A 25,153-nucleotide genomic window follows, 5' to 3' on the forward strand; every position below is an offset into this window, starting at 1 on the left:
GTGGCCTAAAAATTCCCATGTTAGCTCAAATGAAAGTTAATGAAGTTATATTTCATCTCCAAAAAAAATTAACCAAAACCCATATGTAGATCTTGAGTTATTCAAGTTTTAGTGATGACAGGTCATTTCAGAAAACTGAACAGCATTCTTGCGTGACAGTCTTTGAAGTTTGATTGTGAAAAATCTACACACTGAATCTTGTTGATTCTAACTCCATAGTAAATTAGTCTTCTTCAAGATTTTATCCATATAAAGAACATAAATTTTAAGCAAGTAAAATTTCAGATATGATCCTTTGAAGTTGGACCTGAAATTCTGAAATTGTAGCATCAGTTTTTTGGAACTCGGCTCATTTTCTTCTTGAATTTGCACCTGAATAGGATGAATGCTTGGACTCTCATTTGATATTTTTGCTTGGTAAATAAAATGAGGGACTCCTACCCTTAGCTCCTGCTCCATAAACACTATTAGAACAATTAAGAACAAAAAAATTAAGCAAAAACATACCTAAATTAAATTAGAATTTATTGAGAAGAGAGAGAAGGACGGTGTGTGGAGGAGGAGCGGCAGCGGCGGCGACGGCGTGTAAAGGAACAACGGCGGCGGCGAGGGTTGTGATGCGGTTTCAGGGTTTGGTTGTGGAGAGTGAGGTTTTCTAATTAGAGGGATAGGTAAAATGGAGTGTGGTCGGGTAATTTGGGTAACATAACTCTTGATTTACCAACCGACATACAACGCGGTAGGTAATTTTACTATAGGCGGTCGGTATTTCTCAATTTACCGACCGATTTGTAAAATTTTCCGACCGGCTATGAAGCGGAGTGTAATTTACCAACTACATTATATTTAGAGACCGTTGGCGGTCGGTAAATTCAATTAGCGACAGAATTTTTAGCGGTCGGACATTTGCGGTCGATAAATAGCCTAGTTCTTGTAGTTTATTGATAATTCTGAAAAAAATTTACAGGCTTGATCGGGTCTTCTCCCGGTTGAAGAACTTTATTGAACAATTTCTAAACATACTCCCGCAATATTTCTTGGAACCCAGCGTTGTTGGCTACCTTGCACGATGGTGTGATACGATTGTGATGGATTACATAGTTTGTTACGGTTAATAAATTTAGTTAGAGGAATTCGTATTATTAAATAATACGTATTAAATACAATTAGGAGTTAAATAAATGAATAAAAAATTAAATCGGCTAAAATAGTCGTTGGGCTACAACTGTGAGACTCCCTAACCCTTGGCCTGTTTGGTGGGCCGAACCATGCCAGACACTACGACATCACGGGTTTCTTCCAGACCGGGCTACGGAGAGGCCATCACTAGTACGACCCGTGTTCTCATGTTGGATATGTCATGTGTCATGTCGTGGCCCGAGTTGGCCGAGCCATAAAATTTTTACCTGATATGCTTGTGGCCAGATCGAACTGGCTCGCTGTGTCGGCTAGCTCTTGCCGTACCAATTAGTAGACTATACCACCAGTTGTATGGTTTAGAATCCGAGCTCTGTATTATAGTTTTCGAGTTTTGTTTTAAAGAATCTGAGTTATACTCTAAAGTTTCTGAACTCACACACTTAAACATTAAAAAAAAAAAAAAAAAAAAAAAAAAAACTCAGAAAAATTACACATAAGCTCGGATAAATATATAGTGATTGTGCAATGTTTATTATACAACTAAATATATAGTAGTATTTGTGTGCTATCCCATACGGTCGTGTATCATTAATTAAGAGCATGATATGTAAAACCCACGTATGCAAGATTTCAAAGTAAAACCTTAGAAGGAACAATTTGAGTTGTTTCACTCTTTGTAGCGTGATCGTTCATACAATGTCACAATGCGTTACAAGCAACATTCACAAATCTTTGTCGCCAAATATAAATCACATCAAACTACAACTATCTTAACCTTACTTTACACAACTAATTACTCTACGTTTCATCAAACATTTCACATATCACCTAATGGAAAACCGTCCCAACTATTTCAATTTTTTTTTTCTTTTTTGGCAATAAAGTTTCCTCATTTTATTCTTCCACAGGGGGAATAAAGGAGATTCAGCAATATTACAGATTCTTTTTTTATGTAGAACCATTTTATAATATTATATATATAATTCGAAAATTAAGCGACTTCAATGTAATTAAATAAATCTATACAAATTAATTAGACTATATAGTTTTTAATCGATAGCGTCGTGTGAAAGACCCGACCAAACACATCAATGTAAATATTATATAGTTTTGGTTGAAGTATAAATTTAGAGAACGCGAGAATATGGTGATTTTCCTTAAAATTAACATGCCTCACTTATGGTATTAATTAGTATATGTTGTCAATCCTTCCTTAAATGACGACTTAACATGTGCCCATTGGACACATGATAGAAAAACCCTATTATTTAGCATACACAAATATAATATATATTTTGAAAACTATTAAAAGGTAAATAAATCAATCTAGATTTCTAAAAAATATAATATTCCATAATTATTTTGATTTAATTTAATATAATATAATATGTTATATTTTTAATCGATAGCCTTGTGTGATAGACCCGACCAAACCCTATTATTTAGCATACACAAATTAAGGGATTTTCTACCCTAAACTATTTAGTTTTGGTAATTTGTGATCCTTTCTTGGGTAAAAAATAAGACATTAATTGTCCATAACTCTTGGGTATATGATGTGAAAACGATATTTAATTAGTTTATTTTTTTTTAAATTGATCTTCTTTGCTAGATCTTTGGTTTGAAAAGAGAACTCATTAATTTCTAAATTCGTAACCATGTAGGTTTGGTGGGGTGGTTGCTCACCTCATCCCTTAACCATGAGGTCAGGGATTCGATCTCTGCCCATGAGAATGAAGCAAACTCTTTAACCATGAGGTCAGGGATTCGATCACCGCATCCCTTAACCATTCTTTACACAACAACAACCACCAAGGAGCCTTAGCAAGACCTTCCCTAGTAGATAAGGGCGTTACCATCTTGATTGCCCGAGAACAGTAATAATCAAATGTCGATAAAAGAACGATCATATTAAATTACAAGTGATATAAACAAAATAAAGATACAACTCATGACTATTATCAACTATGTGGAACTATCTCTGCCATGACTCGTGGTAGACTCGTCCCTCGAAGCACCCAGCTATAATCCAGACATCAACCTGCTAAGACCGACTGCTCACCATAGTGGATCACGGCAGACACAACACAAGAAGACAACACAACAACACCACATAAGGTCAGTAACTGAAGGAACATACAAGAACAGACACAACAAGATATAACAAATTCCACACAACACCCACTCCAATCACCCACACACCTCTGACTGCCCGAAGGGTCAGTCCTGCCAGGTTACCAATCGCAACCAGTAATCCACACCGCTAGTGGGAGACCGCAGCCGTTCCCACCTAAGCCCCGCTCATCTAATCCGAGCGATAACCCATGTTCCTTAATGTGCACATCCCCCTTGTAACGGGAACCACAAGGGGTGAATCAAGGGCGTGAAGCCACTCCCGCAAGTGACTCCAATCAGTCGAGGACGCACTTCGAGAACCACAGACAAACAATCACAATGACTAATCACAACCAATCCACAGCACCATCAACGATACTAAAACCAGCTATACAATACAAATAACACACTAGACAGCCAACAGTACTGAGTAGAAAAACCTACCTTTAGCAACTCGCAGCGATTCCGCGCACGACCATAAGATAACAAGCAACAACCACAACCACCTATAACAACCAGCATAACCATCTATTACTACTACTATAAACACAACTGAAATCAAGAGGGACGATGATGATGATGATGACAACATACCTATACAAAGCAATCCGGCGTTAAGACCGCTACCCGACTCAAGCATCGCATCCCTATGGTGTAACCACTCTCAAGGGCCTCAAGGAGATGAACCATGGTGAAGGAGAAGTGAAATGGCGGCATCTAGGTTTAGGAAGAAAGGTGGAGAAATAATTTGAGTTTCACGATGTCACGATTTATAATTCCCCGCCGAACTCACGTTACTCGATCGAGTAACCCACTTACTCGATCGAGTGCCCAAGCTACTCGATCGAGTAGCCTCCGCTAGATCGAGTAACACGAACTCAAAGGCTCACAACGTCACAAGGTTTAACTCGTAAGGTTTCCGAACGTCTAGATAGGTGTCTCAGGTCAGTCAACGTCGGTCAACGGGTCACTAAAAGAATGGGTATTACAGTCTTCCCCCCTTAAAAATAACTTCGTCCCCGAAGTTCAACTCATCCTTCCCTACGGCCTAAGGCAAAAAGAAACTAAGGTAACCTACAACCACCCACTCCGACAACGACAAGTACAAACGCTCATGAATGTCACCCCGATATGAATGCCCATCAACCATCATCATCATCTACCTTAGCACACATCACTCAACACGACTTCCTATCAAAACGTCAAACATACATTGTACACGAGAACAAACCAACACAACTGTTACTTCCACTTATCTTATGTCATTACTCAAATATAAACCAACACGACTACCTATTTATTCCTCCATCAATTATCATGTCATCATCATTAGTTATCAATCACCCAAAAGCAGTAGGTTATCAATCACTTACCCACAAACAAAATAGCATTAATTTTACATTAATTCCTTTAAATCATTTCTATTACTCAATCATGCAGCAACAACTCAATTATTTAACAACTTTGTGAACAATTACCTGGAAACGAAATACAACAACATGATAAATTTAATCAACAATTGCCAACAATTATACAACAATTACTCAAACAACTACTCAAAATACTATGAGATTGTCATAATTTTGTCATTTTTCTATGCGACATTACTCTTCCCCTCTTAAAAGGAACTTCCTCCCCGAAGTTCACCTTCAAGACAACTATAACTATTACACGAGACATTACTTTTATTCCACATAGACATTACGAGCAATTATACTATACGTTGAGGCTCACAACGAACATAATACGTCCTTGCTATTACATAGATATGAACTTTGCATGCTAAGACCATATGAAAAGTGAACGATACAAATATTCCGTCATCCCATTATTATCCACGACATCGATTAATTACTTATGCGGCATTACAAAACATGCAACAAGGTTAAAACCACCGTTCAACAAGTTACCTGAGGCAATTTAGTTTATGATCTCAACAAGGGTGAAAACACCAAACCATGTTTATATCGTAAAAACCGTACTTGAAACACAACAACGTGATCACCAACAATAATAAAGGAACATATTATCAACAAAGTACATAAGCATGAAGACCCAAACCAAATTTAGAACGAAATAACCAACACACAGGGGCGCTCAATCGAGTTGAGGAGTTACTCGATCGAGTTGACGTTATTCGATCGAGTTCATTAGCTACTCGATCGAGTATGTCGAGTCCAGTGAGCATTCCTAAATCACATCTGCAGTTACTCGATCGACTGAGGGGCACTCGATCGAGTAGCCACAGGTCAAATTCTTCCAAATTGCTACGTTGCAACACCAAGGAAACATAATCGAGTCGGAATTTCATTTTCGACGCCAACCACCTGCATAACAAGTCCTAAAATCATCCAAAATACGGTCTTATGGCCAAATACAAACCAAAGTGTATCAAAAGTGCGGACCAACCAAGTACTAACCACGACAAATCCATGAGACAAAGTATATACAAAACAGAGAAAGAACATCACTCCAAGGCCGGCTCCTCCATCACCTCATCTCCGCCTCCTCCTCCGGATGTGCCAGCTCCTCCTGCCTCCTCGCCTGTGGTAGTGCCTGTGCCTCAGTCTGCTCCCACTGGCCACGGTGCCAAACAACCATAGGGGTAACTCCTAGGGTCCCCTCACGTAGTCGGATCCACACCAAAGGAGTGAAAGACTCCACTGTCGTCTCCAACACCTCTCCACCACATCGGTTGGGTCGAAGCGGTCCCGATGCCCTACACATACGCCATCTCGTGTAGGTTCCGGAGCGTTAAGGTGGCAGATACCCTCTCTGTGAGCTCACTCACCCTCATCTCAGGACTAAAGAACGAAGGGTAGCTGGGAAACTGATGTTGCGGAGGCACGTGCTGCTTTGGCTGGGTCTCAGCGACTCTCTCCCTCACCCGTCTCAGACCCCTCCCCACTATAGGTTGCCGATCCTCAGGTCTACCTTGATCCCCCTTAGTCGGCTCTTGCATCACCTCCAAAATGGTATCATCAATGAGGTAGTACTGCCGAGTAGGAGCCTCCTCGTCATCATCAGAGTTCAATGCCACTACCGCCGCTGCCAAGGGCTCAGTCACTAGAAGGTGCTCGGGGTCAGGTATCCTCATCCAGCTCATACCTCATACTCTCCAAGCCATCCCACCACCCTCCAAAGTTCTCAACCATTTCTGGTCGAGAAAGTACTCACAGTCCAAGGTAGGCACGGATGGGGCCATAGGTGTAAGGGCCGAGGAGGCCTCAAAGGTGGTCAACCGCTCCGCTAACCGTGTGGCGATGGCACCACAACTCAAGTATCGTGTCCCAGAGGTAGCCATCAAAGCTAGGCTAGCACAAACTATGGCCGGGGCACTGTAAGAAACTCTCGGGGCTCGGGTGGGGTTAAGATAAGCAACTAGCAACATCACCTCATGTGAGTTCAACTTACTCACATCCTTCCGGTCATAGAGTAGACAAGTCAAGGCACGAAGAAAGATCTTCAAAGTGATATGTTGCACGTCATTTATCAACATGTTACTCGAGGTGGGGGCGCTCTTGCCGGTAAAATAAGGCATATAACTACTAGCTCCACACTCAGTCGGGATATCCCTAAGGGCTCCCTTCTCCGGTTGAGCAAGGCCAAGATGGGTAGCAAACATGTCCATGGTCAAGAGGAAACTAGTGTTCATGAAACGAAACTGTACGGTCTTAGCCACCGCATCATAGGTGAAAGAGCTCATGAACTCCAAGGTCAAGAAGGCGTAGAAATGCTTCCTAAGGCGATACAAACTAGTCATACCCAAGGTCTCAAATATATGCCTCACATCCGTCTCTACCTTAAGGTCCTCTAAGATGGTGGTGTCGATAAAACAGGTTGGTTTCATACGACGTTTCTGTAACTCGACAAAGGCATCCCTTTGCTTAAAGTCAGCAAAGATAACGGTGGGGTACTCGGGCACGGGTAGTACTGTGGGTCCTTGGCTTCCTTCCCCAACCCCAGGTTCAGAAGCCCTCCCCCTCTTACTTTGACGGGTGCCAACTGCAAGTCTCGGCATCTGTTTCAACACATATCTTTAGGCACATAAACAAACACTTACTTGGAGAAAACAACCTTTCAAGACAAGCTCATGAAGGAAGAAACAACAATATAAACTAGTTTTCACCAAAACAACCAACCATCACCAAAACATGCTACTCCTACAACTCATAAAAGACGGTTTTATAGCTTTCAAATATGAAAATCACAACCTCAATTAACAAATTGGGGTATTAGTCCCTTCAAAATAGTTTCACAAAAAGGTAAACATCATAAAAATTTGGGGCGAATTTCAGTTTGGGGCACTTTTAAGACGGAGTTTTAAGACAAAATTTTGGGCAAAACTAGTCAAAATTAACACCAAATATGATACCCACAACATACATTACTCAATTTTCCCTTTTCCATAATCAAAAGACAAACAAAAACTCAATTTGAATCCCAAACCCTAGAAATTTCGGTCCATATATGTTCTCATATAGGTTTGATTTTTCTACTTCTAGCATCAATAATCAACTAGAGCAATTATACCAAATTACAACAATTACAAGCAAGAATACATGAGCATAAATCGGATTTTCAAATAATCTAACATCTTTGTATGGTTGTAATCGATTAAAAACAAAGAAAGAGATTAGCATTCTTACCTTGAATGATTAGCAAATGAATAGAACGAATTAATCAAGAAGGAAAGCAAGAAATTAAGCACAACTTCACCAAAGTTTGAGAGAGGGAGAGGATTATAGTGAATTAGGGTTTGTAAGTATGAAGAAATAAGAGAAGAAAAAGTTTGGGAAAGGTATAAGAACCCCGTGATACACCGGGTACTGTAGCACTTACTCGATCGAGTAAGTTGGGTAATCGATCGAGTGGCCTCTACTCGATCGAGTTAGAGCTACTCGATCGAGTTTTCGCTGGCAGTTCCAACTTTTTCGATCTAATAACTCCACAACTAGATCGAGTAAGGTCTACTCGGTCGAGTAGGCACTTGTACTCGGTCGAGCGAGATCAGGTACGAGATCAAAAGTTACGAGTTTAGTTAACGATTCCTGCAAAACAACAACTCGTGTCGATTCCAAAGTATATTTGGAATTCGTCACTGATTATTTCGTCCAATTACGACACATTATTATCACTTGAATGCAACATAACTATTTCATCCGAACATTACATATGTCATTCCATCCTTTATCAAACATTATGCAAGACAATTCGCTATAATATCAACTTATACACATATACAATCAACACATTATTCCACGTTTGCTTACACATTTGCAAATTCAATTATCCGACTTATGTTTACACTACATTAAGCATCCATTGGCAACATAATTACCACTTACTACACAAGTTTGCTCAAAATTTCAAACATGTCACAACAATTCATCAATCAAACATCTAACATAACTATGCCATGTCACAAGAGTACACAACAACATTTATCCATTGCATTCCCAAACATTACTTGCCAACTTATACGAATTAGAACGCATACCAAGACTCGACTCCCAACTCATTATCATCATCACATTATCCAACACTAGTATGCAACTATTAGCACCCTTACTATCTTTATCACATCCACACACACTTCCAACAATTCACAAATCTTCGCAGTTCATCGTCATTACTTACACACACTAAACATTACCATAGACTCCATCACAACTATTTCCAACCTATTTATCATACACATCTATGCACACAATTCCCGACTCGATACCCCCATTCTCGGTGACTGGCTTAAGCATAGTGGGGCCATGATTTTGAAATGAGGGCGCCTTCTCACCAAAAATCAAGTATAAGCCGGGGCTCCCAACATACATACACCAGGTTCATTTTATTAGACTCACTATGTTCACTAGGCTCATTAGTTACAGGTTCCAAAATCGTCGCTCTGATACCACTTTGTAACACCCCCATCTACCAAGGAGCCTTAGCAAGACCTTCCCTATGAGATAAGGGCGTTACCATCTCGGTTTCCCGAGAACAGTAATAATCAAATGTCGATAAAAGAACGATCATATTAAATTACAAGTGATATAAACAAAATAAAGATACAACTCGTGACTACTATCAACTATGTGGAACTATCTTTGCCATGACTCGTGGTAGACTCGTCCCTCGAAGCACCCAGCTATAATCCAGACATCAACCTGCTAAGACCGACTGCTCACCATAGTGGATCACGGCAGACACAACACAAGAAGACAACACAACAACACCACACAAGGTCAGTAACTGAAGGAACATACAAGAACAGACACAACAAGATATAACAAATTACACACACCACCAACTCCAATCACCCACACACCTCTGACTGCCGAAGGTTCAGTCCTGCCAGGTTACCAATCGCAACCAGTAATCCACACCGCCAGTGGGGGACCGCAGCCGTTCCCACCTAAGCCCCGCTCATCTAATCCGAGTGATAACCCATGTTCCTTAATGAGCACATCCCTCTTGTGACGGGAACCACAAGGGGCGAATCAAGGGCGTGAAGCCACTCCCGCAAGTGACTTCACTCAGCCGAGGACGCACCTCAAGAACCATAGACAAACAATCACAATGACTAATCACAACCAATCCACAGCACCATCAACGATATTAAAACCAGCTATACAATACAAACGACACACTAGACAGCCAACAGCACTGAGTTGGAAAACCTACCTTTAGCAACTCGCATCGATTCCGCGCACGACCATAAGATAACAAGCAACCACCACAACCACCTATAACAACCAGCATAACCATCTATTACTACTACTATAAACACAACTGAAATCAAGGGGGACGATGATGATGATGACAACATAACTATACAAAGCAATCCGGCGTCAAGACCGCTACCCGACTCAAGCATCCCATCCATATGGTGTAACCACTCTCAAGGGCCTCAAGGAGATGAACCATGGTGAAGGAGAAGTGAAATGGCGGCATCTAGGTTTAGGAAGAAAGGTGGAGAAATGATTTGGGTTTCACGATTTCACGATTTATAATTCCCCGCTGAACTCACGTTACTCGATCGAGTAACCCACTGACTCGATCGAGTGCCCAAGCTACTCGATCGAGTAGCCTCCGCTAGATCGAGTAACATGAACTCAAAGGCTCACAACGTCACAAGGTTTAACTCGTAAGGTTTCCGAAGGTCTAGATAGGTGTCTCAGATCAGTCAACGTCGGTCAACGGGTCACTAAAAGGACGGGTATTACATGGGGGGCGAGGACAAGTATCAAAAGTGTCATCCGACGCGGGTTGTGGGGCGGGTGCGGGTATCACATGAGATCCGGCCCATACCCACCTCGCCCGCCCCGCTTATATCCCGCCTTGATCCACCTATCTAGTTAAATATATATAATAACTATACTATTAAAAAAATTAAAAAAATAATAATAAATTAAAAAGATAAAGCCTAAACTAATGAATCATCAAAGCCCATCTAGTTGCCCACCCAAATTATTTCAGACTATTTTGCGATAACTTATTTGTATAAGTTGTACGAGACTAATATGTTTTCGATTCAAGAAGTATATTTCTGAAAATTATTTTAAAACGAAAAAGGTAATTTGGCGGGTCAACCGCGGGTACTCGCGGGACAGGGCGGATTTGAAAAGTTCCACCGACACGGGTCGTGGGGCGGGTTTGGGTATACAATATAGTTCATGGATGTGGCCGCGGGTGTGGGTTACCCAACCTCCGCACCCATCCCGCCCCGTTGACATCCCTATGTACGAAGCTAAATAGTTCAAGAATACCACATGAACAAGATCAGGCGTTTACAATGTTCTGATTTCATACGGTTCAATCGAGACCAAATTGAATAATGTTAACATGGACAACGGCAAAAAAAACACTTCTCCCGGTCCATTCATTTATTTACTTTTTTTTTTATTATGTATGAGATGTATTTTAATTAGTGTTATATCTTATATCCATGAGACCCAGTTTCAAGCTTCCCCAAGAGCAAAATCTTGTGGAGCATTTTTGGCCTAAGTCCATGCCTTAAAGACTTCGAGTTTGTCACCCTCGGGTGGCTTACCTGGTATACGTGGTTTGTGAGCTATCACATACACCCGAGGGTTTGCCCAGTTCGCACTGAAGGTAGCGATTGCAGGTTTATCCTCACCGAAAAAAAAAAAAAAAAAATTAACTTATACCTATCATTTGGAGTTTTGGACCGACAAAATATTTATAAATAAGAAGCAAGTACCTACTCAACACTGGCCATAGTTTCATCAATTACTTCCAAGTGTTCCAAGCATGCATATACCATACATGGACGACAACCAACCAATAAAACCACCACTTGCTGTGGATGAAGACGGGAAGGCGACTGTCTTCAACCCGATCTCCAACCAGTCACCCCACATGCTCGCGTTCCACTTATCATGGCTTTCACTCTTCTCTTGCTTCTTCTCAACCTTCTCCATCCCACCCCTGCTCCCCATCATCAGAGACGACCTGAAACTCACCCCGTCCGACATCTCGCTAGCTGGGGCAGCCTCCTTTGCAGGGTCCATCTTCTCCCGCCTCCTGATGGGCCCAGCATGCGACACGCTGGGTCCACGTCTCGCCTCTGCCACCCTCTCCCTTATCACAGCCCCCACAATCTTAGCGGTCTCCCTCGCCTCCACGCCCCTCTCCTTTGCAATTCTACGCCTTCTTGTCGGCCTCTCCCTAGGCAACTTTGTGGCCAACCAGTTCTGGATGAGTTCCATGTTCTCAGGTCGTGTTGTGGGCCAGGCTAATGCTACCGCGGCTGGTTGGGCTAACACCGGCTCTGGCATAGCCCAACTCATAATGCCGGTCGCATACACCTTTACCAAATCATGGCGACTGGCGCTCGTTGTTCCCGCAGTTTTCCAGGCTACAACCGCCATACTAGTCCTAAAATACACCGTAGACACTCCACACGGATACTACAAAGACTTCCATAGGCAAACATTTCCGAAACAAAATGTAACAAAAATGCTATGGACCGGGTTAAAAAACTACCGGGGTTGGATATTAGGGTTGCTATATGCAACTTCATTTGGAGTAGAACTTACAATTGATAACATAATAGCCCAATATTTCTACGACGAATTTGGGCTGAAGCTAGAGACAGCAGGAGCAGTGGCAGCGAGTTTTGGGCTAGCAAATTGCTTCTCAAGGCCCATGGGTGGAGCAGTGTCAGACTATATGGGCCGGAAGTATGGGATGAGAGGGAGGTTGTGGAGTTTATGGGTGGGGTTAACGGTGGCGGGACTGCTGTGTGTTGAGCTTGGACGGGTGAACTCCCTATGGGGGTCAATTGGAGTAATGTGTATGTTCTCTGTTTTTGTTCAAGCTTCTTCTGGGATGGTCTTTGGTGTTGTTCCTTTTGTCTCCACAAGGTTAGTGCCTGTTTCCTCTGTCGTACGCTTAAATTCTTTGTTTCTTCTACTATACTATGATAGATGTAGGGGATGTTAGCTTCATTGACAAGGTATCTAGTGTAACCAATAAGCTACATTTCATCGTGTTCATCAAGGTACTAGTGTACTACTACTTGCTGGAATAGGAGTATGGCTAATCGAATCTAGTGGATGAACATAAATACGATTTGTACTAAAGTTGGGCAAGAAAGTTTCTTACTGCGATTTGGAAAACAAATTAAATTACATCTCATCTTTGATGAAAATGTAACGGGTAACGGAATTTATGACCGTAATTGAAAACACAAAATTTCATTGAAGACGGCAATATCCGTCACAAACTTGTGACGGATACCGTTTCCTCTCACAAAATACCCATGAGAGGTGAGTGGGGGAGCACATGGAGGGTGTCCCACCTTGTCCCCTCTCCCTTTTTGTGAGAGGTCTTCAACTTGTGATGGAATTAGCCCGTCACAAGCAAGACGCTTTGGGTAAAAAAAAAAACAGTCCTAATTACTCAACTATCGAATTAACTATTAGACTTATGTTCATTAATTACTAAGTAATCCAGTTAAGAAATGCCCTTTATTGTAAGCCTAAAAATTCGGTAATGTTGTGCAAGTTGTGTACAAAAGGAATGACAATGTACATGGTGTAACGGTGTATTGTCGTGCGTCACTCTCAAAATGGAATACAAAGAGTAGTATAGTACAAGCCATTAGAAATTTCGGAGAAATTGCATGGATTTTGTCGTAGAGACCACTACGAATAGATAGCCCCAAATTCAGATTCTAAACTCATTACGTTAAATCGTATGATGTTCACTTTATACGGAGTACTAGTTATGGGTTCTCTGCCTACCTTGGCACATGTTCAAAGATTAACCGTTTTCTACATAAAACAGTTTTGCGGACGTTCATATACCTAATTAATGTACATATTTTAATACCTACCTGGGTAACAGTATATATGAATTTTTGTATGTATGATACAGTGTACAGCAAAATTTGAAACCATATACTCCCTTCAATTTCATTTATTGTTCCCCTTTCTTTTTGGCATAAGAAATAAGGGAATTAATTAGGACCACACAATACACATTACTCCACATCATACTGATTTTCGACCACACAAAGTTGTCCAAAAAAGAAAAGAGGGAACAATAAGGAAAATGGATGGAAATGGAAAGAGGAACAATAAATGAAATTGGAGGGAGTATAAGATTTGTGACACAGTTCTCTTTTTTTTTAAGAGTATTGAAAAGGAAAAAAATGAGTATGACATTACTCAAATTAACTCTCCTACTCTTTAATAACTATTTTAATACTTTTAAATACTTTTTTCAAGTTATTAAGAAAATAACATAAAATTACGTAAGTGGAAATGAAAACCGGATACCGTATATACGGTTTTCAAATATAAGGAAAAACTGTATATAGTATTACGTAAAGTATATATACGGAAAATCCGTATCGAATAAGGATACTAAAAAAAATGAGATTTTAAAAGCTTGATATCCGTTTTAAAAACCAATGCCTATATGTCTACCAATCTGCCGAATACCTTGACATTAATATATCATATTTTTTTTTGCTTTAGTTAAGGCGAAAATTCTAGATAATGATTAATGATATAGTGTAGCTCGCAAGTTCTAATCTTCCATCCCATCTATATCATATTGCATCCCTATGCATCTTTTTGCCCAAAATTATAACCGGAAAAACACGAAACCTACAGGTCACTAGGAGTAATATCAGGGATGACAGGGAGCGGAGGAACAGTCGGAGCAGTGGTAACCCAACTCGTCTTCTTTTCCAACACAGCAAAGCTCTCAACTCATACTGCCCTTTATCTAATGGGTCTTACCATGCTTATTTCTACTTGCTCCGTCACACTTCTTTACTCCCCGCAATGGGGCGGTATGTTCTGTGCCCCTTCTCCACCTACCTTTGATGACGAAGAATACAACTTACTCGATTAAGATGATCTTGGCCAATGTTGCTCATGTTGATATATACAGTATCATAGTATACCATAGAGTTGATGAATTATTTAAGTGATAAGTATTTGTATCTATACTTTGCTTAAAGACCATTTCCAAATTTGTTCGAACGTATAAGGTGAACTTTACGTTCTTGTATGTTGTATCTGTGATCATTCTATCTTTTGAAATTTAACAGCTGAATTATACTTGTATGTTTAGACCTATGCAATATGCATATATGCAACATATGGATACGACACAATTGATCCCATACACAAATCAATACTATATATTAAATCCAGAAACCAAGGGACTTCAATGTAATTAAAGAAAGTTATACAAATTAATTATACTATATAGTTTTAAATCAATAGCACTGTGTGATGGACCCAATTAAGGGATCTTAATACAAATATTATATAGTTTGGGTTAAAATTAAATTATATAGAAGTTTGGTAATTTTCCTAAATATGGTCAATTTCCTTAAAATAAAATAATTAATTAAAATGGTCAATTTCCTTAAAATAAATTGTACTATATTGTATAATTCTTTCGATTTGATTTAATACATATTTGTAATATATTTACATAAATATATAATCATCTTAAAATTGCATGCCTAAATAGTAAAAGGAATTTCGTAAGTAAAGAAAAGAATTGTAGTAACATTGGATATAATTATATGATAGTAATCAGTGAAAGTGGTAGAAATAACGAGAGTAGTGAAATAATAAATATTTATGCGACAATAGTAAAAGTAACAATAATTACGGCGAGAGTAATAAAATTATCAATATTAATGCGGCATTAGTGACAGTAACAATAATTACGGCAGAAGTAAGAAAGTAACAATGATTACGGCAAGTAGTGAAATGTTATTACTATTGTTTCATTAATAAGAGTAAAATATTAATAGCGGGAGTAGTGAATTTGTCACAGATTTTATTTCATCGTAATTTTAGGATATGTCAGAGAAAAATATATTAATGTTAAATTTATGGGTTATGCAACTTTAAATAATTTTATTTAATGAAAAAAAATTAAAGGTAAGTAGAGGTAGCCCGGGCGAAGCCGGTCACCAATACTAGTAACCCACTGAAATAAGAACCAAAACTCAAGCCCAGCTTGTTCAACCAGTAGCTAGCCTGAACTTTGATCGATCGACACTAACCCAATCCAAAATTATACAACAACATTACCTCAGTGCCTCGTGTTTGGATCCTCTCCAGTACCCTCAAAGTACTGGAGGGTCCGGTTCTTTTCTAGGGTCAAGATCATTTTGTCCTTTCCAATCATATGGTCCATATTATTTATGATTATTAAAAAAAAAAAAAAAAAAAAAAAAAAAAAAAAAACCATTTTCCTCTTCCGTAGCTTCATCATCAATGGTGGTCCAAGAAATTGGTTCATATAGCCATGCCTTGCCACGGTGCCCCCACCCCAAATACCCACCCCTGAGATCCACGGTAAATCACCCCACCGTCATTTTTATCATACCGTTATCTTTTCCGTACCGTCACACTGGAGAAATAGAAAGCCACTTCGGAGCAGCCTTGAACTTTTTCCTTAATTTGTCTACTTCAAAATTTAGATTGATGAGAGAGTTACTAATGGTGGATCATGGAGTTGTTTGCTATGGAGATTGAATTTGAAGAAAACAATAAGGAAAAATAATGGGGAAGATGGGTACCAGGTAGAAATAGGATGAAAGAAATCTTAGCCCTAACTTTTTCTATCCCTCCACGTGCCTCTAGATTAGCTTGGTACTGGACCTCCAGTACTTATGAGGTACTGGAGAGGAGCCGAACTCCAGTGCCTCAATGGCTTCCGCAAATTGCGGGGTAGGAGGGGTCGGATGTACGCAGCCTTGCCCTTGTGTTAGCAACACAAAGAGGCTGTTTTCGAATGACTCAAGATGAAAATTGCGTCGAGAACTACATTGAAAGACCGCTACTTCACAAAAGAAAGAAGCGCAGCCACTTTATTGAGCCATTTTGATTTATTCCATTATAATCCATAACCAGAGAGTAATCCATAACCCAATCCAAAATTATACTACACAAAAAATAACCCCTACTCTAAACTACGTTGGAAGAAAGGCCACTGTGTGTGAGCTCAGAAAAGTATTCACACAATAGGCCGAGGATGCTTGCTGTAAATCGTTTACTTTGCCCAATATTTCAGTCCTGTCTATCATATTTATACAATGAAAAAGAATAGTAAAAAATAAAATTGCATAGTCGAGCTTTCGATGATATTGCCCACCTCTAAGTGAGAGTAGCTGGGGAGCAATCAATTATCATACAGAAGATTCGAAGAGGGAAAGAGGGAGAGGATTTTTCTCCCAAATCTTTACTATGTTCAAAGGATTTTAATTTGACATCTAAAAGCGAAAAATCTATCCCTTCATTTCCTTCCATCCATCCAATTTCCTTCCATCCAATTTCCTTCCATCCAATTTATCCAACCAAACAGCGAGTGACTTCAATAAGCAAACTTTAACACCAGAAAAAGACTACATAATAAACGATTAAAAATACCACGGGAGATCAAATTTCAAATATGGTAGACATGATGAAAAACAGGTTAGTCTAGTTTATTTCCGCATAATCAAGGAAAATGACAGTAACGAGACCAACCAGCATTCCATGCTCCAAAACTATTGCAGACTCCATTAGAAGAATCAATGTCCTACGACTGTCGATCTAGAGTACCAAAGCAATTAAATAATTCAAAGACATTCCGTATGTTGACTTTATTTCGATTGATCAGCGTTCTCGGATGTCGAGGTGTTAAGGGCACACTGAGAGACATAGGGTTTCAGCTGCAACAAAGGGAACCACGATTATCAATCTCCACTTTACATACAAAAAGCTATGAGTTAACAAGCACAATAAAATAATAAATATTTGAGAATGGAACGATATATACGCACGCACGAGGGACAACTTAATACTGAATATCAATTAGGCAAAGTAAACAAAACAATGTTGACGGGGTCATTCGCTGTTTATAGGCTACCTAATACATAGAAGGCATGCAATGGAACCATTTCCAAGAAAAACAAAATGCAACGTGTATAGGTTAAACGGTGTGATTGCTGTTGCTTATTAGGAAGTTCATCATAACAATCTTAGTCTATAAGTTTGGCTTAAGTTTTGAGTTAACATCATTCTATATATTAATCCTCTAACTCCCTGCTGACATGGCATCTTATATTTTAAGTAATGATTACGTGGCAAGCACTGGCTCATTCACCATCCGTCTCACCAGAAAACAAGCAACAGCCACTTCGTGCTATCAATGGCTGTGTGAGTTCTATACACAGCCACGCATAAGCCCGAAACCCGACATTGGTTCGAAACCGTTTGCGCACACCATCGTCAGCGTGCACCACCAAACAGATCACTACACTGCCCAACTGCACAATCACGGTGATTATTGAGCACTCTACCTGCCACTATTATTTTGATGGGGATGGAATTCATTTGGGATGGGCTCTTTGTATTTAATTGAAATATTTTATTTGGGTTGAACTTTAAAATAGAAAGGACGGCTGATTTGTGAATGAGTTGATTTGGGGCATTCTAATTTTTACGGGTTTGGTGTATACTATACGGGTATGAGAAACTCATATTTCATGCGTTTATTACAAAGTGTATATGTCGGCCGTCGGGTAAGAAAACTAGCTCTATCGCAAACAAACCCAATGAATAATTTTACATTGTATGCACCTTTTCAAGTCAACTTCCAATAGTAGTTATATCGAAAATCCATTAAAATCTAAATATATGACATGAAAAAAAACAATGAAATTACTAAACCATCTTTTAATTAAACTATATCAAAAAATACCCATAATATAGAAATCGGATAAGTTAGGTGGATATAATTTTATAACTCCTTCACTTCAAAATATGCGTGAATATATTTCGTCTAACCCTTGCTATTATGTTAAATAAACAAGATTAATAAAGAGAGTTAATCTTATTTTCTTACAACATACGAGTAGAATAAAAGCGACATCTAAGAGGAAGTGAACGGCAAGAAAATTGGGGCACTATCTACATATGTAACTTATCCGAATAGTATTCCCTCCTATTCTAAGAAAGCCCAATTTCATTAAAATATCCTCACAAATCTTTAAAAAAAGTTGGCAATTCAAAAGAATTGAATATATATTATTAAGGTCATTTTTCATATTCCTCACGTATAAGTTACAAACATAATTGTTTTTTTTTTATATTTTAGAACTAAATCTACATTCTTCTCAATTTTAACTTTTTTTTTTTCGGATTGACGTCTTTCTTAATTTTAATGGGTTAGCGATTACTGACAGTAGTATAATTTTAAGGATTAATCAACGTGAATAATCCAAACTATTGACCATCTTCTTATAATAATCCGAACTTCATTTTAACACACAATAAACCAAACTATTGGCCCATCTTCTCGTGACGATCTCGAGTAACCGGCTACTTGTTTAACCGGTTAAGTAACCTCTCTTATTTGTTTTTTCCTTTTTTATAAACCTCGTAGTCCCTTGTTTTTAGAGTCTTAACTGAGACATCTAATCCTCACAAACCCACTTCTTCCTCACCATATCACCACCCCCAAAACCAGGGGCGGATCCAGGATTCAAATCTACGGTGGGCTAACAAATTTACTCGTTGGAAAAATTTTCTTTCTAAAATGCTATATAAGACTTGGAATTGATAATTATACGTGGTTTACCCTAAACTGCTTCATTTTAACGTATTTTTCGTGATATTTGAAGCAACAATAATTTTAAAATTATGAGATTTTTAAGACATTATACTACGGATTACTTTAGTTTTTGTGCATTAAATAAAGTGACTATGAGTATGGGGTACTGGGGTGGACATTTTGTATAAGAAGTATAAAAACTCAAGTAGCAAGAAATGTAAGGATACCGTCATACAACTACTACAGTCTACAACCAAAAATAAGTGTAAAAATAAGATAGGTATAAATACAAACAAAAAAGTTGAAAATTTCTCCCTATTGGGTTTCGAACCTACAATCAAAAGAATAGGAGACAAGTATTCTACCACAAAACCAAGTGTATTTTCATGCTTTTATGTTACACCTTGTTATATATATTTGGAATAATTGATAAGAATAATCCCACCTTTGACACATCTTCTTAAAATGGTCTCACCTTTTAATAATCCGAAAACAATCCCACCTTTAAAGCATATCTTCTCAAAATAAGCCTTCACCTGTTGCTTACCTACAATAAAAGGTAATTTGTTTCTTCTATATGTAAATTCCATCCTCCCAACCCAATGAACCCATTATTCTTGCTCGTTTATATTTCTTGTTGTTGCCAGACAACCAATCCAAGATGTAGATACTTTTTTTTTTTGTTGTTTCTTTGTTATTTTTGTACTTCGTATATTCTTTCCCCCTCGTTTCTTATAGGCGTTTTACGACACCGCGAGACGAATCAATGGAGCCACTAGATTTATCTCACAAAATCATTGTGCCCTTTATTTTCGGTAACAGCTAAGTGAAACCCCTGTCATTTGTGCATTAAAATGGTTTTTGTCTTTTCATAAACTAATTCGAGTCACCCGATAATCACCTATTCTCTTACCATTATTCTATATATAATGGAATGTTACCTTAAATTAAACTCTGTAAATCAATAAAATGCTATGTATTATGGAGCAAATTATAAGTAACAGATTAAAACTACGAGTATGTGATGACATAATGATGGGAGCTTGTATTTCACCACTGAGTGAAAGTAAAGGGTATATGTGTTTTTGTTTCATTCCTGTGGTTCCGTCGATTTGTACAGCGTCATTATCAACGCCTTTCTTATACAACGTGTACATTTCTCTCCTTGTATTTGTATTTTTCTAAATCTTAATTGCAAAGACTAGTTTCGAATATTGCTCTCATAAAGAGTGTGTGGATCATGAACAATTTGAAAGTGCAAGGACAGAGAAAAGAAAGAATAAAGGAGAGCAATTATGAATGGAATTATGGAAGTATATAATTAGAGAGAAGAAATAAAGCGAGGGAACTTGGAAAGATGGTTATACGAGTATTTGGTATAAGAAATATAAAAAAAAAAAGTTACCTTCTATTATAGGTCACTAATAGGTAAAGACCTATTTTGAGAAGATATGCTACAAAGGTGGAATTGTTTTCGGATTATTAAAAGGTGAGATCATTTTGGGAAGACATGTCAAAGGTGGGATTATTATTATCAATTATTCCTATATATTTTTGTTTCTTCAGAAAAGAGGTTGGGCTCCAGCCCATATAGCCCTTGGGCTGGATCCGCCCCTGCCCAAAACCACTATCAGCCATTGCCGGCAGCCACAAATACCAACCATCTCAGAAGCCGCCACTCCCTTTTCGTTTTCCGGCGTCGACCGTCCAATTCACATCTCCCAATTCACGCATTTGTGCATTTCGTCGTTGATTCCTTTGGACGATGCAACTACATACCACCTCGGCGAACCAAGAGCCCTCGACAACCACTCGCTCCACCGCCGACGATTATTACCCTCTTTAGCCCCACCCTATCCATTTATTTCATATTCAAATGATAGATCTAGAAAAAATGAAAGAGAGATTTAAACAATTAACTGTACCATGCGCCTAGTCAGAAAATTCCGATCCGGAAATGGCCTTCGTTGGCCGGAGACTGACAACAAAACGGTGCCGGATCTCCGGCGAAAGTCGGATGGTTAAGGGTGTGTGCTTGACAGGATAGAGGAAAGGGAAAAGATGAGGGAAGTCGAACTCTGGCGAAGCGGCGACATCATATTACACGGCCGATGATGGCGGTTGCCGTACCAATATTATTATTATTAATAGGGTGGTAGACTGGTAGTGTATGGATCGTAGGAGGTGTTGTTATGTGTTGCTGGGGACCTGGGTTGCAGGGCCGTCCCGGACATTTTGGGGGCCCTGTGCGAGATTTGTAAAATAGGCCCCTTAATTATTAGCGATATTTTATATTTTATGAAAAGATAAAATAATTTTAAAACAAGCATTTAATTTTTTTTTTACAAAAATACAAACATTTTATCTTCGTTCTGTGAAAAAAAAAAAAGACACCTTTGTATATGATATAAATAAACTTTTGTATCTTCAAATACCATCAATTTGTAAGACCTTTGTATATGATATAAATAAACTTTTGTATCTTCAAATACCATCAATTTGTAAGAGTATCATGGTGGTAATTTAACAAGGGTTCTACCATTGACGCGGGTTCGAACCTTGGTAGAGCATTATTTTATTTCATTTTCAAAAGCAACTGAAAGTTCAAAATTGTAGTTGTAGAGGATCGAACCTAGAATGCCTAGAAAAGTGGTGCATATACTTACCAATTACACTACAGGATTCCTGATGATTTTCATATACGTTAAATATTATATATCATTAGTATACAGTCGTTTCGCTAATAATGGGGCCCTTTAAAATTGGGGGCCCTGTTCCGCCGCACGGGTTGAACACCCTATGGGCCGGCCCTGCTGGGTTGTTATGTAGAATCATTGTTTTTTTATTATTAATTATCATTATTATTATTAACTTTTTTATTAATTGGTTGCCACATCATACTTTTACCTGATGTAATAGGTAACAAAATTGCCGAGTCTATTATGGGAGGACTAGTTCAATAGTGCGGATTATTCTGAAATTAAAAGAAGTTTGGATTATTTTAGGAAGACGCCTCATAGTTTGGATTATTCCCATTAATTAATCCTAATTTTAAACTCTGAATCATTTCATAAGATTTAAGTATGCTCCTTAATACTCCAAATTATAACCTTTAATGTAAATATGATTTGAAATCATTTTTATCTCTCTATAAATTATAACAGACCCGTGAATTTCACGGATTATAACCTAGTCCTACTTTATTTTTAGAGTGAAGATGCACCATTTCACCTGAAGATATTACTTACGATGGCAGTCTCCAACATAGCAGCAATCTAAAGAAAATTAAATGTCTTTACTAATACAACTAGATATCAACAATCATCTAATTAAATATTTTTAAACAGACCAAAAAAGTAATATTCCCACAACAGCAAATAGAGGATCCTCTTTTGGTTTATTCGTATTAGTAAGAATGTAAGATTGCCAGAAAGATATATTTGATACTCAACGAGTGTTTGACGTACGAATTGACTTAATCACATCATAACTCTTAAGCTAAACCATGTCATCACTCACCAGAACACTGTCTGTTAGACTGTGTTAGACTGTTACTCTGTTGGCGACATTGATTATGAACCTACCCTTCTATCAAACAAACCCCAGTCGTAAAAACAGCCAAATTCCTAAAGTAAAACAACGTGAAATAGTCCTGTTACCTTAGGCTAATATATTGGGAGTTCATTTGTAATAATAACACAAAACGCAAGACTAGTGGGGATGTGATCCGGTACCTTAAAATCCATAAGATCGGGTACAACATAAACAGGGAGCTTTTCTTGCACAACCACATAGCCACCTGCACCAAAACCTTCCATGTTACTTGCTACAAAGGAATAAAAAAATGAATGCTGGGATTAATGAAATCCTTCAACATAAGCCATAACACTCTTCCTACCATTACCAATAGTGAGGGTTCTGTCGTTCTGATAACAAGCTTTGAATATCAATTAGAAAACCAGTTAACGTTTGTTTTAACTTTTAACTTACAAAATATCTTGAAATAATGAATCCAAATATTACCACACTCCCTAGTCATAAAACTCATCATTATTCCAAGTAGATTTCTCCCAATAATAATGGTTGGTGGATAATATTATAAACTGGATTTTTACAAATTAGTCGTTCTTTAGCCGTGTTTGTATAAACAACATAACCATAGTGAATCAAAGGCTTTTGCAAATTGCAGGATAAGAAAGCCCATATGTACGCAGTCTTAACCTTTGTCGGCTACACTGAAAGAATGTTCCTGATAACCCAAAATGAAAATTGCTTCAAGTGACTACTACTTCCTCAAAATGAACCCCAGCGATAAGTGATTAACCGTCATAGAACGGAAACCATACAATGTAAAGAATCAATGAATGACAAGGGAAAGAATGATAGGAATAAAGGGAAGAGAGACCTTTGCGGGTATGGAAACCAGTGGGTTTACAATTCTTCCCTTTATAGTAATTCCGGGGCGCCCGCTTCGACGAAAGGATATCAAGTGAGGATGTACGCTTCCGGCGCATAGCCCTTCCCAACCCCAGAATTAATCCCAACGGCATCGTATCTTTTCTGCTTATTCACAAACATCCAAACAAATTCCCATACACCAATCACATACTACCGGAAAACTGGAATAAACGCAACCAAATTCTCATACACCAATCATCATAGCATTACGTAATCTTCAATAAAACTAAATCGAGTAAATCTAATTACACACAAGTAGTTTAAAATTAAACGAAATTAAAAAAATAAATACGAAAATACCAGGTAAAAAGAGTCGAAGACGGCTGACGGAGCGGCGATGTGTTGACGATTGCTGCTTACTCCGGCAAGACGGCGATGATGAAATTGAGAGGATGAGAGAGCCAGGGACTCAGAGTGAGAGAGGCGTGACAAATGAAAGTTTTGGGCTAGCCTGGCCCATGTAAACAAACAAGTGTCCAGTTTTAAGGTTCCTTTCGGTTCATCGCGGTTATGAATAACCCGAACCCAATCTAGAAACAAGAGGTTTCCGGTTTTTTTTTTTTCATTTTTTGTCAGTTCATTTAACGGTGAACACCCGATTTTAGATTATAAAGATTATTTAATTTAGTTTATGTTAGGAAAATTATTTATTGATCATCATTCGTTATATGGGCATTGTGTTACACTTTTGTACTTTTATTGGGTTGTGGCTCGCACCCTTATCCACAACAAGGCAAGAATTCAAGTAATAATGGGTCTCGTGCTAGTGAGGAATCTCCCACAAGTAGGCTTCTCGAGTCTCGGAGTATGTATTGGTAATCGTATTCACAACCTTCAACGTTCGACACAAAAATGCAATCAATTATTGTAAACAAACAATAAGCATTAACAAGCATGAAGGTAGAAAGCAATTTTCAATGATTAACACTACCCTTTGGAATTCCTTACTCGTTGTATCGATCCTCGACGAACCAATAAGTTACCACAGAAAGTCGTCTAAAGCCTAGACTTTGATACTAAATGTCACAGTCCGGTACTTTTGCCGGATTGTGGCGCGTGTACCCTTACCCTCGCTAACCACAATACCCTTTATTGCTTGTATTTTATCTTGGTGTGAGTAAGAGTGCACATCATGATTCGATAAAAGTACAAGTACCGGACCGTAATACAATATGAGTAGAGGCGTAGATTGCGTAGAGCAATCGGTTAATCAAAACGATCCCGACAAAAAAAAAGAAACAAAAATGGGCCGATCACTGTGAAGATCCCCGGTTTTGGGAGGCCACGTAGAAATAGAAAATTTTAGGTCCGACCCAAATTATAGCGTTCAATTAAATAATGGGTT

General features: G+C 38.6%; 3 protein-coding genes across 11 annotated transcripts; 1 reads left to right on the plus strand and 2 right to left on the minus strand.

Moving 5' to 3' along the window:
* Nucleotides 1–2,569: 2,569 nt before the first annotated feature.
* Nucleotides 2,570–11,576, minus strand: LOC141623082 (uncharacterized). Of its 8 annotated transcripts, XR_012533194.1 has the most exons (4): nt 11,474–11,574; nt 3,850–10,203; nt 3,700–3,761; nt 2,570–3,194 (listed from the first exon to the last, which is right to left on the minus strand). XR_012533194.1 is itself a non-coding variant. In XM_074439127.1 (3 exons), exon 3 carries the CDS (start codon nt 7,274–7,276, stop codon nt 6,365–6,367), a length of 912 nt encoding a protein of 303 aa, XP_074295228.1. In that variant the 5' UTR covers nt 7,277–9,429; nt 9,934–9,995; nt 11,474–11,576; the 3' UTR covers nt 2,570–6,364. The 8 variants fall into 8 exon arrangements, 5 of the variants coding, with proteins under 5 accessions (XP_074295228.1, XP_074295229.1, XP_074295226.1 ...); XR_012533192.1 differs by having other exon boundaries at nt 2,570–3,761; XR_012533191.1 differs by having other exon boundaries at nt 3,700–10,203.
* Nucleotides 11,123–14,855, plus strand: LOC141623080 (high affinity nitrate transporter 2.7). The gene is made up of 2 exons (XM_074439124.1): nt 11,123–12,638; nt 14,397–14,855. Exons 1-2 carry the CDS (start codon nt 11,524–11,526, stop codon nt 14,638–14,640), a joined length of 1,359 nt encoding a protein of 452 aa, XP_074295225.1. The 5' UTR covers nt 11,123–11,523; the 3' UTR covers nt 14,641–14,855.
* Nucleotides 14,856–17,142: 2,287 nt separating this feature from the next.
* On the minus strand, nt 17,143–24,280 carry LOC141623083 (uncharacterized). Of its 2 annotated transcripts, none has more exons than XM_074439131.1 (4): nt 24,109–24,280; nt 23,756–23,969; nt 23,085–23,149; nt 17,143–17,467 (listed from the first exon to the last, which is right to left on the minus strand). In XM_074439131.1, the coding sequence occupies exons 2-4, from the start codon at nt 23,898–23,900 to the stop codon at nt 17,399–17,401; spliced, it is 279 nt and encodes a 92-aa protein (XP_074295232.1). In that variant the 5' UTR covers nt 23,901–23,969; nt 24,109–24,280; the 3' UTR covers nt 17,143–17,398. The 2 variants fall into 2 exon arrangements, with proteins under 2 accessions (XP_074295232.1, XP_074295231.1); XM_074439130.1 differs by having other exon boundaries at nt 23,756–23,910; nt 24,109–24,279.
* Nucleotides 24,281–25,153: the final 873 nt, after the last annotated feature.

The sequence above is a fragment of the Silene latifolia genome, chromosome X, assembly GCF_048544455.1.
Source record: "Silene latifolia isolate original U9 population chromosome X, ASM4854445v1, whole genome shotgun sequence".
Classification (NCBI taxonomy): Eukaryota; Viridiplantae; Streptophyta; class Magnoliopsida; order Caryophyllales; family Caryophyllaceae; genus Silene; species Silene latifolia.